Source organism: Dendrobates tinctorius, unplaced genomic scaffold (genome assembly GCF_039654945.1).
Source record: "Dendrobates tinctorius isolate UK_male_01 unplaced genomic scaffold, ASM3965494v1 ptg000014l, whole genome shotgun sequence".
In the NCBI taxonomy this organism is placed as follows: domain Eukaryota; kingdom Metazoa; phylum Chordata; class Amphibia; order Anura; family Dendrobatidae; genus Dendrobates; species Dendrobates tinctorius.
Genome location: NW_027361682.1, coordinates 14,683,789 through 14,696,658, shown reverse-complemented (window position 1 = coordinate 14,696,658; position 12,870 = coordinate 14,683,789). Strand labels below are relative to the sequence as shown.

At 48.8% G+C, this 12,870-nt stretch overlaps 1 protein-coding gene across 2 annotated transcripts; it reads left to right on the top strand.

Moving 5' to 3' along the window:
* The first annotated feature begins 290 nt into the window (after nucleotides 1–290).
* CFAP52 (cilia and flagella associated protein 52) lies at nucleotides 291–9,447 on the top strand. 2 transcript variants are annotated; one of them, XM_073559659.1, is made up of 14 exons: nucleotides 291–527; nucleotides 2,819–3,018; nucleotides 3,287–3,423; nucleotides 3,537–3,665; nucleotides 4,568–4,667; nucleotides 4,938–5,054; nucleotides 5,188–5,288; nucleotides 5,399–5,569; nucleotides 5,682–5,830; nucleotides 7,423–7,568; nucleotides 7,645–7,796; nucleotides 8,068–8,170; nucleotides 8,392–8,503; nucleotides 9,072–9,447. In XM_073559659.1, the coding sequence occupies exons 1-14, from the start codon at nucleotides 464–466 to the stop codon at nucleotides 9,245–9,247; spliced, it is 1,857 nt and encodes a 618-aa protein (XP_073415760.1). In that variant the 5' UTR covers nucleotides 291–463; the 3' UTR covers nucleotides 9,248–9,447. The 2 variants fall into 2 exon arrangements, with proteins under 2 accessions (XP_073415760.1, XP_073415761.1); XM_073559660.1 differs by having other exon boundaries at nucleotides 474–606.
* The last annotated feature ends 3,423 nt before the right edge of the window (nucleotides 9,448–12,870 follow it).

Sequence of the window (12,870 nt, the reverse complement as noted above, 5' to 3'; positions counted from 1 at the left end):
TCAGTTTGACATTGTGTTAACTATGTTTTGTATAACATTTTCTGTCAAAATGTTTTACTTACGTCACAAACATTACAAGTGAACCTTCCTCCATATTGTTTACTAGGAGTAAAGGACTGGGAATCCATGATATGCTCCTTACACTCATACACTGCGCACAAATAAACACCAAACCTCATGACACTCAATGAAAACTTGAATTTGTCTCTGCTGAGTGCTGACAGGAATTTAGGCGCCTAAAAACAGCGCATGCGTGCTACCAGAGCGGCGGCCACTGCACACGCGTAGAAACCCGAGCTGCCGTCTCAGCACATAAACCTGGCAACCCAACTCCTCAAAAGGAACACTGCGCATGCTCCGTGCTTCATATCCATGACTACGGGTACAACATAACGTGGGGGCCGTCGCTAGGAGACGGGAGGAAGCTCTGTGAAACTTTATAAAGGGACAGTAACGAGGGAACATGGCGGCCCCGAGCGTGGAGGACGGGATGCAGCTGGAACTGGAGTCAGTCATCGGTTTTAATGGTGAGATCGGAAAGTGTGTGATGATGATCTACTGGATCCATTCATGAGGGAGGGATGGCACAGAATGTAAGGCTTCAAGGTACAGGTGGATATTGTACAAATGCAACTTTATTGTAAATGACAAACAGGAGTAGTGTGACTGCAAGTGAGATGTTCTGTGTGAGCCGTCACCCGTCATAGTCAGCAGCAGATATATCAGTATTTAGGGTATCATCACTCCTGCCGTATACAGTGAACACCCCACAAGACCTGCCGTATACGGGAACACCCCACAAGACCTGCCGTATACGGGAACACCCCACAAGACCTGCCGTATACGGGAACACCCTTCAAGACCTGCCGTATACGAGAACACCCCACAAGACCCACCGTATACGGGAACACCCCACAAGACCCGCCGTATATGAGAAAACCTCACAAGACCTGCCGTATACTGAAAATACCCCACAAGACCTGCCGTATACGGGAACAACCCACAAGACCTGCCGCATACCAGGAACACCCTACAAGACCCACCGTATACGGGAACACCACACAAGATCTGCCGTATATGAGAAAATCTCACAAGACCTGCCGTATACTGAAAATACCCCACAAGACCTGCCGTATACGGGAACAACCCACAAGACCTGCCGCATACCAGGAACACCCTACAAGACCCACCGTATACGGGAACACCACACAAGATCTGCCGTATATGAGAAAACCTCACAAGACCTGCCGTATACTGAAAACACCCCACAAGACCTGCCGTATACGGGAACACCTCACAAGACCCGCCGCATACGGGAACACCCCACAAGACCCGCCGCATACAGGAACACCCCACAAGACCTGCCGTATACGAGAACACCCCACAAGACCTGCTGCATAACGGGAACACTCCACAAGACCTGCCGTATACTGGGAACATCCCACAAGACCTGCCGTATACGGGAACAACCCACAAGACCTGCCGCATACCAGGAACACCCTACAAGACCCACCGTATACGGGAACACCACACAAGATCTGCCGTATATGAGAAAATCTCACAAGACCTGCCGTATACTGAAAATACCCCACAAGACCTGCCGTATACGGGAACAACCCACAAGACCTGCCGCATACCAGGAACACCCTACAAGACCCACCGTATACGGGAACACCACACAAGATCTGCCGTATATGAGAAAACCTCACAAGACCTGCCGTATACTGAAAACACCCCACAAGACCTGCCGTATACGGGAACACCTCACAAGACCCGCCGCATACGGGAACACCCCACAAGACCTGCCGTATACGAGAACACCCCACAAGACCTGCTGCATAACGGGAACACTCCACAAGACCTGCCGTATACTGGGAACATCCCACAAGACCTGCCGTATACGGGAACACCCCGCAAGACCTGCCGTATACGGGAACACCCTACAAGACATGCCGTATAGTGGGAACACCCCACAAGACCTGTTTTATACCAGAAACACCCCATAAGACCCACTGCATACAGGAGCACCCTACAAGTCCTGCCGTATACGGGAACACCCCACAAGACCCGCCGCATATCTAGAACACCCCACAAGACCTGCCGTATACAGGGAACACCCCACAAGACCTGCCGTATACGGGAACACCTCACAAGGCCGGCCGCATACGGGAACACCCCACAAGACCTGCCGTATACGAGAACACCCCACAAGACCTGCTGCATAACGGGAACACTCCACAAGACCTGCCGTATACTGGGAACATCCCACAAGACCTGCCGTATACGGGAACACCCCGCAAGACCTGCCGTATACGGGAACACCCCACAAGACCTGCCATATACAGGAACACCCCCCAAGACCTACTGCATAATGGGAACACCCCACAAGACCTGCTGCATAACGGGAACATCCCACAAGACCTGCCATATACAGGAACACCCCCCAAGACCTGCCGTATACAGTGAATACTCGACAACACCTCCCGTATACGGGAACACCCCACAAGACCTGCCATATACAGTGAATACTCCACAAGACCTGTCGTATACAGGAACACCCCACAAGACCTGCCGTATATAGGGAACACCTCAAAGTATTGCTGGTTTGCAGATAGCCTGACTGGTGCCCTACACATCACAGTTTGGACCTTGTAGTCGCCCCGATCCTTACACTTGCCCATTTTTCCTGCTTCCAGCCCATCAACCCTATGACTTTCTGCTTTCTGGATTCCTGTTGCACGGCACCAGTCAATAATATTAATCTTGGTGTATATGACCCTTTAGGAGTCTGGTGCTACTTAACGCTCCTCTCTTTCAGGGCACGTGCCCTCTGGGCTGATCAGCCACCCAGACAGAGAGCATCTCATTTACCCGTTGGGGTGCACAGTCATCATCCAGAGTCTGAACAAACCTAAGCAGCACTTCCTGCACGGTCACACCAACAACGTGTCCTGCGTGACCGTCTCCAAGTCCGGCAAGTACCTGGCATCAGGACAAGTCACCTACATGGGATTCAAGGTATAAAATGCGTAATATCACTAGATTTTGACTGTACTAAGTTTGGACTATACTCCAGAGCTGCATTCACAATTCTTCAGACTGGAATCACTAAACTTGTCCCCCTAGCTGCACTTTTATATCTTTCCTACACTTCCAATATTGCAACTTATCAAGGCCGGCTGGGTAACGTCCCTTAGCATGGATGAGATGCTAAGAGATTTCAGCTCTGGAATCCAGCAGAATTATGAATGCAGCTCTGGATTTTAACAGGAATTATTCTTTACAGGCAGATATTTTTCTTTGGGACTACGTTAAGAGAGAGCCCTGGGGGAAGCTCAGTCTACACAAAGTGAAGGTGGAGGCCCTAGCCTTCTCGCCGAACGACCAATACCTGGTGTCTCTGGGTGGTCAGGACGATGGCAGGTAACTGAGGCCAGCCATGACTATAGTGAGGTCTGCAGCCACCTGCTCACGTTCCTCCATACTGATCTGCTGCTCAGTCTTCATCTTATCACCTGTCCTTCTCTGTATTATAGTGTCATCCTGTGGAACGTGGCAACCAGAGAAGCCATATGTGGCAGCCCGGCTTCTTCCCTCAGCGCGGGACATGCCCTGACTGTGACCTTCATCAACCACAGCGAGGACATGTTCATAACAGGAGGAAAGTGAGTCCTTCTATATGTACACCATGAATCCACCAGCAGAATAGTGAGTGCAGCTCTGGAGTATAATACAGGATGTAACTCAGGATGAGTACAGGATAAGTAATGTAATGTATGTACGTAGTGACTGCACCAGAAGAATAGTGAGTGCAGCTCTGGGGTATAATACAGGATGTAACTCAGGATCAGTAGAGGATAAGTAATATAATATATGTACACAGTGACGGCACTGGATAGTGAGCGCAGCTCTGGAGTATAATGCAGGATGTAACTCATGATCAGTACAGGATAAGTAATGTATGTACGTAGTGACTGCACCAGCAGAATAGTGAGTGCAGCTCTGGAGTATAATACAGGATGTAACTCAGGATCAGTACAGGATAAGTAATGTAATGTATGTACATAGTGACTGCACCAGCAGAATAGTGAGTGAAGCTCTGGAATATAATACAGGATGTAACTCAGGATCAGTACAGGATAAGTAATGTATGTACACAGTGACTGCACCAGCAGAATAGTGAGTGCAGCTCTGGGGTATAACACAGGATGTAACTCAGGATAAGTAATGTAATGTATGTACACAGTGACTGCACCAGCAGAATAGTGAGTGCAGCTCTGGAGTATAATACAGGATGTAACTCAGGATCAGTACAGAATCAGTAATGTATGTGCACAGTGACTCCACCAGCAGAATAGTGGGTGCAGCTCTGGAGTATTTTATAAGTAATGTGATCTATGCACACAGTTCAGAGCCTTACAGTTCCTATAAAAGAACAGTGTAATGAAACCCTGTAAATCCTTCTTGGTTGATATTTGCAGCCATGTATCAGTCACATTATAATAAACACTTTATACTCTTGCTTTACCTATGGAAAGTAATGGAGTCTCATCTCTTCTGTTCATAGCGGGACCCTACGAGTGTGGGAGTTAGATCTGCCGAACAGGAAAATGCGTCCCACCGAATGTCAGACTGGGCAGCTGAAGCGGGTGGTTACGTGCCTGGCGGTAAGTACCACGCTGAGTTGGTCCACGCTGAGTTAATCCCATCAACCTCCATGTATACCGCTATTTGCAGGGAGCACTTCCGTTTGTGCACACAGTGATGTTTCCCGATGCCTCGGGTGCTGCATACATAACGCAGCCATGGGGAGGGGGATTTTTTGTATATACAGTACTGATACAGGATTTTTAACCCCTTCCAGGAATATTCTGCATCTCACCTACAGAGATATCTATAGTTGTTCATGTTTCTCCTCCATGTTCATCCTTCCTCAGGTGGCAGAAGACGACAGCTGTTTTTACTGCGGGACGTCTACTGGAGATATCTTGAAAGTCAACACAAAGAACAAGCTGCTGAGCAGCTGCGGACCCCAGAAAGATCGCTTCAGCCTGGTGAGCTGATAGTAAGCTCCTGTGGTTAATGATGCAGAATGTGTGGGGGCTGCATAAATGTTAGGTAATGATCGAACCGAAATTGAGCCCCCATCTATGGTATCATTGACTCCCTTCTTCTTGCCATTGTCAGGGGGTGACAGCTCTGGCCCTGATGAAAACTGGAGAGTTTATTGTTGGATCTGGAGATGGAAAATTATCGCTTTGTAAAGCACCAAACTACAAAGCGGTTAAGTAAGTAACCCCCTCATCCAAAAATTAGTCATTTTGGGTCATTTCTCCATGATCCTGTAGTAGAGTTTCATTCATTTTCTGTAGAGAAATCCTTTTTTTTTTATATCCAGGAGCATGAACGTGCAGGGAGCTGTGAACTCTATTACTCTGCGAGGACAGGGACACCAGTTTTTTGTGGGGACCGGACAAGCCCAGATTTATCGTTTCAGCTATCCTGAATTTAGAGAGGAAATTATCTCTACCTGTCACAGCGAGGCGATCAACGATATTGTCTTCCCCTTGTACGTGGCGACTGTAACTCTGTGACATGTGCCATTATTGTATGGCCACGTATCATTCATACAGCTGACATTATACCGCTCCTATATGTTATTTTATTTGGTTTTTTTCCAGTGGCACGTCTGAGCTGTTTGCCACTTGCTCCAAGAATGACATCCGTGTCTGGCACGCCACCAGCCACAAGGAATTGCTGAGGATCACCGTGCCCAACGTGACCTGCAATGCCATCCAGTTCATGAGAGATGGCAGAAGCATCATATCAGGTGAGGGTCACCCCCATCCTCCTCTCCACATCATTTCATAAGGGGGTCGCTCTCACTTGTGTTAAAGCTGTGGGCTACAGACAGCAGCTGCCTTTGGTGCAGTCGTGGCGGTAAATACAACAACCTTTATTTGTGCCACCTGCTGAGATTGCTGTATGGAGTCCGGTCACTGGAAGGCCATATTTTAACCCATCATGGGGTACAGATTAAAGGCAAAGGGGTTTCCAAAACGGTCTGTGCACCATGCCACCGTCTTCGGCATGTTATAGCATGTACGTTGGCGCTTTCTATGTCTGTATATACAGTGGTGAAGTCATTCCAGTCTGAGAAACAATAAGGGCTCACCTGACCTCAATATATATATATAAAAAATCAAAAAAAGGGCAGCACTACCAAAATTATACATTTGGTGCAAAACCTATTCAGCAGTGTCCAAACAACCGAGTTAATAAAATAAAGAAAAAAAATTAATAAAAAAAAACCAGGCAGCACTCCAAATTAAATTTGAAAAAAGTGGATACTTTACTGATCCTCAGGTGGCGACGTTTCAACGGTGACCCGTCTTTATCAAGCTTATATATATATATCTAATATATAAAGCTCAAAGTGTGTATGTATGTATGTGTGTATGTATGTATGTATGTAAGTATGTATGTATGTGTGTATGTCAGGGATTGGCATCCACACCGTCGCAGTTGACAGCACGGGTAGTTCCCTCCCTGTTATATTATACTATGTTATATCTAATATATAAAGCTCAAAGTGTGTATGTATGTATGTGTGTATGTATGTAAGTGTGTATGTATGTATGTGTGTATGTCCGGGATTAGCATCCGCACCGTCGCAGCTACAGCCACAAAATTTGGCATAGTCACACGTCTGGACCCCGAGAGCGTCCTAAGCTATGTTGTGAGGCGAGATTTTAACCCCGCGCGTTCCAATTCACCAAACAATTTTTGTGTCAAGCCCCGCCCCTCATTATGATGTCATAATGCCCCTATTTGCATACTGGGGAAACAGTGTGTGCGTATCAAGCCCCGCCCCTCATTATGATGTCATAATGGTTTCCTTGGCGACGCTGATGTCATCATAGGTTGCAAGCCCTGCCGCCGCTCATTATGATGTCATAATGGTTGACTATGGGATGGAGGATGTGTGATGGGTATATATGGGCACGGGACTATGGGATGGAGGATATGTATGATGGGTATATGGGCACGGGCCTATGGGATGGAGGATATGTATGATGGGTATATAGGCACTCTACTATGGGATGGAGGATGTGTGATGGGTATATGGGCACTCGACTATGGGATGGAGGATATGTATAATGGGTATACGGGCACGGGCCTATGGGATGGTGGATATGTATGATGGGTATATGGGCATGGGACTATGGGATGGAGGATATGTATGATGGGTATATGGGCATGGGACTATGAGATGGAGGATATGTATTATGGGTATATGGGCACGGGACTGAGGAATGGAGCATAATTATAATTTATCACTAACCACAGTTAGTTTCTATGCCCGGGCAGCGCCGGGCTCTTCAGCTAGTATATATATATATCTCCTTATTGTTTCATCAGCCTGGAATGACGGCAAAATCCGAGTATTCACCCCCGAAAGTGGCCGACTAATGTACCAGATTGAGAACGCGCACACAATGGGAGTCACAGCCATCGCTGCCACCGGCGACTGCAAGAGAATCGTGAGCGGAGGAGGCGACGGCAGGGTCTGTAGACACCATTGCTTCCATATTGTGCCGAAAGGCAGGAAAAACAGATCCTGACGTGGGCTTCTCTGTACAGGTGCGAGTGTGGGAGATCGGTAAGGAAAGCCAGCGTCTGGTGGAGTCCATGAAGGAGCACAAGTCAGCAGTGTCCTGCATCAAACTGAAGAGCAACAACCGGGAGTGCGTCACGGCCAGCGCTGACGGGGCCTGCATCATATGGGACATCGAGTCAGTGTCTTATATGTAGTGGCCGATATGCAGATGTTTGTGCAATTATGAAGCCCAGGCTCTGCTGGAATGTGTTATATAAGCGATTGCAGGTTCAAGTCCCCTAAGGGGACCAAAAAAAAAAAAAAATGTAAAAAGCATTAAAAAAAATATTGAATTTGTCTGATCAATTAAAATATCTAATTGTTCAGCCCATGCTCTAAAACCCTAACCAGTTTTTTGGCTTCCTCTTAGAACTGACAAATATTATTTCCTTTTTTCTCTTTTTCAGGCGTTTCATTAGAAAGCAGATGGTCTTATCTAACACGCTGTTCCGCTGCGTCTGCTACCACCCAGAGGAGTTCCAGTTCATCACCAGTGGCACCGACAGAAAGGTCCGTGCATCCTAACCTGCATCCACCAGTGGTCTCTTCTAGGTTTCCTCCATCATGGAGCACAGATAATAACACTATTGATAGGCACTCTTTGTCCAGAAACAAGACTTATTTCTGGAAAGTTTCTGCAGAACCCATAATCACCAGCAGGTGGCACTGTCTTACTGTCCTCGGGAAAAGGTAACCACATGGCAGCTTCATATTTCTTTGCCTCTTCTTAGATCGGGTACTGGGAGGTGTTTGACGGATCAGCGATCAGAGGACTGGATGGATCCATGTCAGGAGCAATCAACGGGATGGATATAAGTGACAGCGGAAGTCACTTTGTGACAGGTAAAATCATAAGGTGTAGTGTCTGTTTATGACCACCAGGTGGCAATACAGACGTTGTAATTTTCTCCTCATCTGGGACCCCTGACCCTCGCGTTCAGTAAGGGGCTCTGCTCTCCTACTTGGAGCCGTATAGCCAAGGTATCTTGTCTTTCACAAGTCAGATATCAGCCATGATTCCCACTGTTAAAGGGCCATGAACTTGTGAAAGTGTAGAAGTGTTCTGGGTCATACACAGATACGGCTGATCTATCCATCCAAGGCATATCTGACCCATGAGGACGTACGCTTAAAGGGGTTGTCAGGCGCCGCTCACCAACTACATGTGGGAATTGATGACGCCGCATCTACACAATCAGCAGGAGTTGTACACGTCCACATGACATAAGGACAAGTGCGCCATACCTGCAGATCGTGAAGGGTTGAGCACACGTGACGTCCTTAGCACCTGATGCGGCACAAGACAAGCCCTTTCATTTTCACTGTCAGCTAGATGAGGTATTGAGATTGAGGAGATAGCTTGTGAGGCTCGCCGCCATCTTCCGCCAATCACTTCTTCTCTCTGTGCCAGGTGGAGATGACAAGCTGGTGAAGGTGTGGGACTACAACGAGGGAGAAGTGACGCAGGTCGGCATCGGACACAGCGGCAGCATCACCCGCCTAAAAATCTGCCCTCTCTCCAAGTACATCATCAGCGTCAGCACTGACGGTGCCATATTACGCTGGAAGTACCCCTATCCTGTTTAGGTAGCCCCCTCACCTCACCATTATTTATTGCTGCCATGTAATATGACTGTGAGCCCCAGTGGGTCTCCAAGGTCCTGATGGTATCGGATCACGCTGCGGAGCCGGAAACGATCAGAGCTGTGCCCGTGCTCCTCGAATCTACTAATAAACGGGATTTTTGCCCCAATATTCTCGCCATAAACGTTTATTCACACTTCGCAGTCACGTCTGTGTTATCATTTTTCGAAATTGCCAGCATGGCAGAAAAACCCACCACGTGTGAATATACCTTCATCCACCTGGTTCCCCGTGAACACAGGACAATCACCAAGTGAGGCCTTATGGGTTATGGTAAAGCGTTAAGTTAACTCTTTCATTACTGGGTGTTTGGTTTTTTTTTACTCCCCCCATGAGCCATAATTTTTTTTTTTCCATCTATGTAGCGAGGGCTGGCAATGTATTTCTTTCTCCCATGGGATGAGTTGTAATATCGTGGAAAACGGAGAAAAAAAAATGTGGAAATGGTGAAAAAGTTATAATCCGACCATTTTCTTTTTGGGGAGGGGGATTTATTGGTTTCCAATCTATGGAAAAAATGTCCTTTTCCTTTTTTTTTTTTTTTTTTTTATTAGACCCCCCTAAGGGAATTGAACCCGTGATCATTGATCGTGTCCACTGTATACAGCATGTAAATGCCGCCGTCCGTCATACTGAGGATTTCAGGTGACCAACAAGTCCAGATAAATTTCCGTCTGTCTTCTGGACGGTTCCTGTAGAGCTGGTTCCCCAACGTGTGGCTGTCGGGGCACGATGGGAGTTGTAGTTTTAGGACAGCTTGTAGAAAATGACACGATGAGTTCAAGACTTTCCAAAATTGCCATGCTGTGATTGTATCGTGTGAATAAGCCCTCCTGGGATATTTTGCCGCGGAGACTCGGCACCATGTGTTTGGTGACTAATGTCTGATCCCGAGATGATTGAGTTTCTGCTCCACCCCAAGACCTTACTCCTGGGAATCCCAGGATGACGTTTCCAGGTGAGATCACACATACCATCACATCGTACTCACCCATCATCCTGATGCTGCTTTATAGTTATCATCACAACTGAGGGGGGTCCGCTGCTGTGAGACTAAAGGAAACTACCCAAAAGTGATGTCAGCTCAGTATTGTATAACCTGTCATTTCCTCATCTGACCTCCCTAGCCCCCCAATGCCTGGCCTCCCTCCCTATCCCATGTCCTGGTCGCCCCCCTCAGCTCTGAGACCCCGTCTCTAGCCCCGGCCGCCTTTCCCAGTCCCTGGCCTCCCACTCAATACCCCGTCCTGGTCACCCTCCCAAGCCATTCATTACCCTCCTGGTAGCCCAACTAGCCCCCCTGTTCCAGCCACCCTCCCTCCCTAGTCCCTTTGTCCTTGAAAGTACTCTCTAGCCCCCAGTCCCTCGCTGCATTCGCTCTTTAGTTTCCCCATCACAACCGGCCTCCCTAGCCACCCTCCACTCCAATCCTGGCCGCTCTCTAGCCATCATCCCTGGCCACCCTGCCATTTCCCTACTCCCAGACTTCAGAACTTAGTCCCCTGTCCCTGGCCATCATCACTAGACCACAGTTCCTGGCTGCCCTCCTTAGCCCACAGTCCCTGGCCGCCCTTTCTAGCCCTCCTTAGCTCCCCAGTCCCTAGTCTCCCTGGCCGCCCTCCCTATCCCACAGTCCCTGGCCGCCCTTCTTAGCCCCCAGTACCTGGCCACCCTCTCTAGACCACAGTCCCTGGCGGCCTTCCCTAGACCTCAAGTCCTTGCTTCCCTCCCTATCCCCCCAGTCCCTGATTGCCTTGCTCTGTAGGCCCCAGTCCCAGGCTGACCTCATTAGCTCCCCAGACCCTAGCCCCCCAGACCCTGGCCTCCCTTGCTAGCCCCCCAGTCAGTGGGTATCCTCCTTAGCTCCCCAGTCCCTAACCCCCCAGACCCTGGCCTCCCTTGCTAGCCCCCCAGTCAGTGGGTATCCTCCTTAGCTCCCCAGTCCCTAACCCCCCAGACCCTGGCCTCCCTTGCTAGCCCCCCAGTCAGTGGGTATCCTCCTTAGCTCCCCAGTCCCTAACCCCCCAGACCCTGGCCTCCCTTGCTAGCCCCCCAGTCAGTGGGTATCCTCCTTAGCTCCCCAGTCCCTAACCCCCCAGACCCTGGCTGCCCTCTCTAGTGTCCCAGGCCCTGATTGTCTTCCTTAACTCCCCAGACCCGGGCCTCCCTCTCTACACCCCCAGTCCCTGGTCGCCCTCTCTAGTCCCTGACCATCCTCCCTAGCCCCCCAGTTCCTGGGTCGCCCTCCCCAGTCCCTGGCCGCCCTCCCTAGCCCCCCCCAGTCCCTGACCGTCCTCCCTAGCTCGCTATGATATCAGCTGTGTTGTCAGTGCACTATTTGGCAGTATTTGGGCACAGAGTTGCTATATTACTCGTTCCCTAACATACATTGGGCAGGACCCCACATACTTTGACCTTTTAATTGCTTGTGTAAGGCTGGATTTCTACGCTGTCACATTTCGTAGAGGCACATTCTCTTTGCTACACGTGGTTTTGTTGTGGATCAGACATCACTTATCCTGGGGGTACAATGGAATCCTTCTCATTGCTGGCAGTGCAGGGGTTACCAGCAGGAGTAGGATCCGGTCCTGCAAGATTTCCGCTGATTTCCTGGCCCCCAAGCCCAGATTTCCTGATGATGTCACAGTGATTGTACAACAATAAGGGAGGACCTGAAGAAGGACAAAGAATGTGACCCCAGATTAACCCGATCCATCCCAAGTACCCCGACCATTACCGGATGGGGAGTGTAGTATGGTGCAGTGCGCGGACACTGTCCCACATGATAGGATTACATACACAGCTCAGCAGACAGTATCACACATGATAGGATTAGATACATGGCTCAGCAGACAGTATCACACATGATAGGGTTAGATACACAGCTCAGCAGACAGTATCACACAGGATAGGATTACATACACAGCTCAGCAGACAGTATCACACATGATAGGATTAGATACATGGCTCAGCAGACAGTATCACACATGATAGGATTAGATACACAGCTCAGCAGACAGTATCACACATGATAGGATTAGATACACAGCTCAGCAGACAGTATCACACAGGATAGGATTAGATACACAGCTCAGCAGTCAGTATCACACAGGATAGGATTAGATACACGGCTCAGCAGTCAGTATCACACAGGATAGGATTAGATACACAGCTCAGCAGTCAGTATCACACAGGATAGGATTAGATACACAGCTCAGCAGACAGTATTACACAGGATAGGATTAGATACACAGCTCAGCATTCAGTATCACACATGATAGGGTTAGATACACAGCTCAGCATTCAGTATCACACATGATAGGGTTAGATACACAGCTCAGCGGACAGTATTACACAGGATAGGATTAGATACACAGCTCAGCAGACAGTATCACACAGGATAGGATTAGATACACAGCTCAGCAGTCAGTATCACAGGATAGGATTAGGCTGGTTTCACATTAGCGCTTTTTAAGCGCACGCACGGCCGGGGGTAGCTCCGCCCCCGAGCCGGCTCTCTGCCCGGCGTGCCCGCCCCTTGCTTGTAGCGCCGCCTCCTAGCGCAC